General features: G+C 44.9%; 1 protein-coding gene across 1 annotated transcript; it reads right to left on the bottom strand.

The window, feature by feature from the left end:
- Nucleotide 1: 1 nt before the first annotated feature.
- Nucleotides 2-5,186, bottom strand: LOC102225979 (zinc finger protein 703-like). Its single transcript, XM_005802469.2, has 2 exons — nucleotides 4,499-5,186; nucleotides 2-2,821 (listed from the first exon to the last, which is right to left on the bottom strand). The coding sequence occupies exons 1-2, from the start codon at nucleotides 4,739-4,741 to the stop codon at nucleotides 1,298-1,300; spliced, it is 1,767 nt and encodes a 588-aa protein (XP_005802526.1). The 5' UTR covers nucleotides 4,742-5,186; the 3' UTR covers nucleotides 2-1,297.
- Between the last annotated feature and the right edge of the window lie 998 nt (nucleotides 5,187-6,184).

Here is a 6,184-nt window from a genome sequence, read left to right on the forward strand (position 1 = left end):
ACACATCTTCAGTGTGGTTTATTTACCAAAATATGAGCTCCCATTTCACCGCATCACCCTCGAGGCCCCACCATGGGGTGTTTCAATATTACAAAAAAATATCACATCTCAGTTTTATTCATTTTGTTGAGGAAATCACAATAAAAAAACAATCAAAAAGCTGAGAACAAGATGTGATTTTAACATTCATTCAATACGAAAGTGTTAAGACACAGTTTTAACACCTTTCCAACATGTCCGCTCACATTACTGTAAAAGGAGAATATATAGAAAGTATTAAAGCCAGGTATCCTGTAGGAAATAAATAAACGTCATCAGCGGGAAGAAGCATGAGGAATCAAAGCAAAACATTGGGCCGGTTAAATGTGTGTGCCGTTTCAGGCTTTCATGCGTCTCCTGCAGGGAGAAGGCAACTGAAGCCAGTGGCCGCAGCCAGCAGCCAGCCCTCACACACTAGCTTTTTATTTTCCCAAATCATCACTGTTTGCTGAAAGCTTTTATGCACAACCATCAATTTCCAGAATAGCACAGAGCGGTAGATCACCTCAGGGTAGTCAAGTCTCTTGCAATGTGCAAAAACAGAAGGTCTGCATGCCCTTTGAATTTGGAAAGGGAAATGCTATTAGAAATCTTGTGGATAAACGTTCAAACCGACAGCAGAGATGCTTTTAAGAACAGAGAAAAGTGTCTCCAGGTTATTTCTGAATTCAGAAGAAGCAGCAAGTTGTCACAATTTATCTTAAAGTAAAACATTTTGGGGAATGTAGTTATTGACTTTCTGGCAGAGCAAGGTGTTGTTTTCCCGACCAGCTAGCTACAAAGCTGCAACCAGTTAGCTTATCTCAGAAAGAGGCAAACAGCTGGCTTGACTATGTAAGCAGCTCAGCTCTGCTGAATATGTTCAAATATGATTTTTTAATCTGAAAAAAAAAATGGGCAAAATAAGCAGAAATGAGCAATTTTACAAGTTAAATCAGAAACATTATCTAAAGTTTCCATCAGTTGGTTCAGAACTCCTTCCCAAACTTGTTGGAAAACTAAAAATTACTGTTTCAGCTGAATTATTCCTTTCGGACAACATTTCACGTGAGATTCAGAGAGCAGCTGAAGCCAGGACAGCTAGTGTAACCACTTTTCCAGGTGCTGTGCTAAGCTAAGCTAATTGCCCGTAGGTTCACATTTAAGAGGTGCACGGGAGCCATTTTAAGCTTCTCACCCAAGCTCTCTGCAAGAAAGCAAACATGATTAATTCCCAAAATGTCAAACTACTCTGAGAAACACATAAGTACATGGCGTTCTATTGGTATCCAAGAGCTGATGCAGATCCAAGTCTTTGACTGTAAAGAGTGTAGTGGGGATAGTAAGGGCCAGTGGTGGGCAGAGAGTGCAGGGAGATGGAGGAAGGCCCAGAGGGGAGGTGGACCTTACTGTAGGGGTGATAGCGAGCTAAGCCCAGGCTGGGTGGAGCCCTGAGCGACAGAGAGCTGGGGAGGGAGCCCGGGCTGCTCTGGTGTGGGAGGTGCAAGTGGCAGGATGCGGGTCCAGATGAGGAAACGGAGAGCAGCTTACTGTCCATCCCCACAGGCAAAGCTGTGTGGGTGCGAAGGTGAGCCAGGAGTTCATCTGAGGTGGCGAAGCGCTTGTCGCAAGGCCCTCCAGCGGACACCCAGTTGCAGACGTGGGGAAGGGGGTCGTTTGGTAGCATAAAGCCGTACGTGTAAAGGGGATGAGACAGGGAGGGGGACACGCTGGACGACAAGGAGCTTTGGTGGAGGGAGTGAAGTGGGTGGGAAGGATACACCATGGGAAAGCTCGACTTTAGGGTGGAGGAAGGGTCGTGGATGCAGGAGTTGCAGTTGCTACTGCCGAGATGAGACACACCAGGGTAGCTTAGACAGTAAGGGTCCCTGCAAAGGCCCTGCATGAAGGACGGAGGGGAGGTGCCCGTCAGAGGACTGGAACTCGTGTGTTTTCCTCCCATGCTCAGGCTTGTTTTGGACGGGTCCAACCCTGGGAGGAACTGGGATGGGTAGCCCGCGTAACCCCCCATGACAGATCCATGATAGGCCATGTTGGAAGAGGGTAAGGGGAAGAGTGGCTGGCTATTTTTGTAAGGAGAGATGGGCGTGACGTGCCCAGGGCCGAGGCTAGGCTGGGCGGCCTCGGCTCTACCGCCGACGTCCTGGTTGGAGCCTCCGTCTGAGCTGCTGTTGCTGCAGTTTGTGCTCGCCCGGACGTGGCTGGAGTTCGCGTGGTGCGGGCTGTCTGCGCTCGCCTTGCCCCCGTCAGCGTCTTTTTTTGGATTGCTGTGGTTATTACTAGTGGAAGTGCTGGTGGGGCTGCTCTGCTCGCGTCCGGGTTCAGAGGTAAGAGTTTGGGACTGCGAGGCGGGCTGTCCGCCGGGAGACGGGCTCTGTTTGTGATGCTGCTGAGCCTGTCCTGGGGGGGTGCTGGTGCCTCTGGAGCCAGGCGAAGAAGCGTGGGATGGATAGGACTGCTGGCTGCTGGTTGAATTCCCATTAGTGGTTGAGCTACTGCTGCTCGGTACCCTGAATCCAACTTTGTCACCGCTGGAGCTGCTGGTAACACCATCCCTGCGACAGTCTACGTTGCTTTTGTTGTAGGGCTTAAAGCTAGATTTGTCCTCCAGAGAAGAGCGGTGCTCCCCCAGCTTCAGGCTGGAGGACGACGATCGACTGCTGGATTCTTTGTCCCCCGGGCTGCAGGAGGAGCCGAGCTTGGAGGAAGAAGGAGGGTCCGGTTTACCAATCTGAGAGCAGGTCTGAGCCAGCAGGGCCAGTGGACTCTTCTTAGCATCCAGCTACAAAAGAAGCATGAGATTTGGGTTATTATGAGTAGGAGAACTTTAGTTTCATATAAAATATTGTGGTTTAAATCCCTTAACCCTCCAGCAACTCAGGAGGAGCGTGGCAGATGTCACGGGTAGACGGTGGGGGAAGGGGGGTTGTCCTGTTAGACCGTCAGTTCCCAAAACTACACACAAAAAAAGAACCTCATAAAAGTGCACACGGAGTCAGTGGGACCCTGTAGGACTGTGTAAAGGGTGAAAAGCTTGTAGGGTCCAAATTCCCTCGTCTCTTAAGGCCGCTGGTCTTAAGCGTTTCTCTGTGCTTACAAATATGGCTGTAGCTATCACATAATGACATACTGGTCTTTAAAGAAATGTTAAAATAATAGAGAAGCAACAAATATAGTTTCCTAGACACCAAAGGATATTTTAAAACTTTGAACAACACATTTCTTTGCATTAGACATTTGCTCTTCAGCTTCTAATTCAAACATCATCTGACATTTGCAGACTTCTCTGCTGACTGAAAAAAGCTGCGTTCTGGTCCAGACTTTAACAAAAACAATCTGGGCCTTGAGATTTTAGAGCTCCTCTTTTTTCCCCCTTGTTTTGATGAATGTAATTATTGCAAATGCAGAATTTGTATACTTTCCCACAATATGTACGAGTCAAGATCACTAGGAAGTGCTTTAATATGTGGAATGTTTATATAGATAAGACAACGTCACAACGACAGTCATCTTTTGGAACATGCTCAATGCATTCTTTATTTATTTATTTTTTTTCTTACACTTTCAGGCCTGGCACAGCTACTGAAAATACTTTATTGGACATCTTTAGACTTGATGCCACGTTTCTGACAAACTCTTTTTGAAACAGACGCAAAGATGTGGACACACAAAAAAAAAAAAAAAAAAAAAAGGAAAAACAGAACTCTGAAGTTGATTAATCTAAAGTAATTTATGTGTGTTTGCATGAGGCACCAAAACCGGTTGTTGCCCAGGGGCCCACATTATCTTCAATCAAGCCCTGGCTGTGATGTTTATTTTGTTCCAACACTGACCCAGACCCCTTCCCCCAAGCAGCGTTTTATTGAAACTACACACAGAAAAAAAACTTGGCCGGCCATCTAATCAACACGACCATGCAGCTGCAAAGTAAAATAAGAAGAAGACGCCGATATAGAGCCGTCTAATGTGGCTTAAAGGTGGATGGTGTTGATGGAAAGATCAGTCTATAGTTTGACTACCTGGGCGACAGTTGGACAGGCGCTTTGGGCTTAAAAAAAAGTTACATTTACATGTCTTTTTTTCTGGACTGAGTAAAGACAAAGGTTAACCTCCAGTGTTTTGGGGGTAAAAGTGAATTTGCATCAGCTGCAAATCGGCAGACAGCCGATTAGTCTAGTGAGTTTTATTTGCTTTCTTCAAGGTACATAAACTTGTGGTTATCTGAAAACACCACGGAACCTTTTTCATGATTATATTTTTACTGCAACTCAGTCACAACAGAAGGACTCGTTCTGGATAAAAACGAAACAAAACAAAAAGAGACTATTTCTCAATGTTCCTTCTCCTAAATCAATTTCCTCGTCGCCGCCGCGAAAACACACAAAGGCTCGCAGTTCAAAAGCGAACCATCTGTAAATCATAAAAAAAACAAACAAAAAAAAAAAACGTCAATAAATACCTCGATGCTCACTGGCGCGGACGTCAGAGGCTGTAAATATTCCGGATGGAGCAAGTGTCCGGTGTGCGCCGTCAACATCTTGATCAGCCGGATGGGAAGCCGCTTCGCCTGCCGTAGAGGGTCCAGAGGGGTCAGCAGCGAGACCGCGGCGCCGGGGCGAGACCTCTTCGACTCGGTGGTGTGGCTGAGTTCGATCCGCTCACTAACTCGATGCGCAGCTGGTCCCGAAGGCTTATATTTCATTGGAGATAAAGCCGGTGCTTTCGGGAGGTGATGCGCGCGATAGTTTCCTCTTTCCCCCCCACCTTCACCCCCCACGACACCAAACCTCACGAGATGTTTCGTATAAATGAAATCCAAGCAGAAACGCAGCGGGAGGAGTCCCTCAAATGTCCCGGAGGACAGAGAAACAGACGCCCCGGTCCCGGTGCGCTACTTAGTAGGAAGCATCTTCATGTATCCAACTTGAAATATAGATCCGTGAGAGGGAAAAAAATTATAAACAAACACAAGTTAAAAAAATAAAATAAAACATGCAGCACAGTTGTTGTTGTTTTCTATGCAAGCGTGAAAAGATCGTAGAATCCAAGGTTGGAGAAGACCTGGTCCAGTGCGTGCGCTCCGGCCGGACTTCTGCGGCTTTCTGATCACGACGGGCGCACTTGGAGGCGCAGCAGCCGAAGGTCTGCCCGCATCAGGAAAGAGCTGGGCGGGGAGAGCGTGCGTAAGAGGCGGAGCCTAATCCGCGCACAAGTTGACAATTCTCACTCGTTTGACTTCTATATAGAAGTCAAACGAGTGATATCTTTTTAATGCTTTTTGAAAAGCATTAAAAAGATATGCTGCCTTTTCAGTATACTCACTCTTGCAGATTCAAGATTAAGCTTCTTCAAAGAGTTTTGAGCAATCCATATATATATATATATATATATATATATATATATATATATATATATATATATATATATATATATATATATGCCTTTGACAGAAAGAAATAAGAAAGAAAGAAATGTGTTTTTAACACATTTTCCAATGACTATGCATACATATATACATTTTACACCCTCAAAACCAGAATTAAAAACTGTCTAAAAAACAGTCAACAGTGTTAAAATATCACTGAGAAAAACTCAATTAAACAAAACAGAGCTCAGGTTTTACTTTGTTTTAACCATCAAAGTAAACATTGTGTCAAGTTTATCTTATTTCTTCTACTAGTATAAATTGAAAAATCTGTCTGTCCAATCAGAAAATTTTACAACTTCCAGTCATCTCAACAGGCCACCCTAGGTACCGTTTCTCTCTGCTTACAGCATTTGTACAAGACGTCACTCAACTACAACTTGTTTGACAACATGGCAGGCTAAGAGATCTTGATGGACGGACTGACAGTCTCATAAGCCCCTGTGTTTGGATTCCTACATCAGAATGTGACGCTAACGCAAAACTTACAAACGGTAAGCCCAGGTATGTCTTAAGAATGACCAATACATGAAAAACACTTTAAAACACGACAACAGGACAACAGAACATGAATATGATGTTTTGTTTAGAAGACATGATATCAATATTTGAACCCACTGAATGTAATAACAGGGAACAGTTTTTCTGAGCCTTGTTTTGTTAGGAAACCATTTATTCCCAAAGCCTAGTAAGGTAGTGGTCGGCCAATTTAATTACTAA

This window comes from Xiphophorus maculatus, chromosome 8, assembly GCF_002775205.1.
Source record: "Xiphophorus maculatus strain JP 163 A chromosome 8, X_maculatus-5.0-male, whole genome shotgun sequence".
Lineage (NCBI taxonomy): Eukaryota > Metazoa > Chordata > Actinopteri > Cyprinodontiformes > Poeciliidae > Xiphophorus > Xiphophorus maculatus.

Coding starts and splice junctions, on each gene's coding strand:
- LOC102225979 (XM_005802469.2), bottom strand. CDS start 4,741: ATGAAATATAAGCCTTCGGGACCAGCTGCGCATCGAGTTAGTGAGCGG. Junction 2,822..4,498: donor CCGCGCCAGTGAGCATCGAG/GTATTTATTGAC, acceptor CTTCTTTTGTAG/CTGGATGCTAAGAAGAGTCC.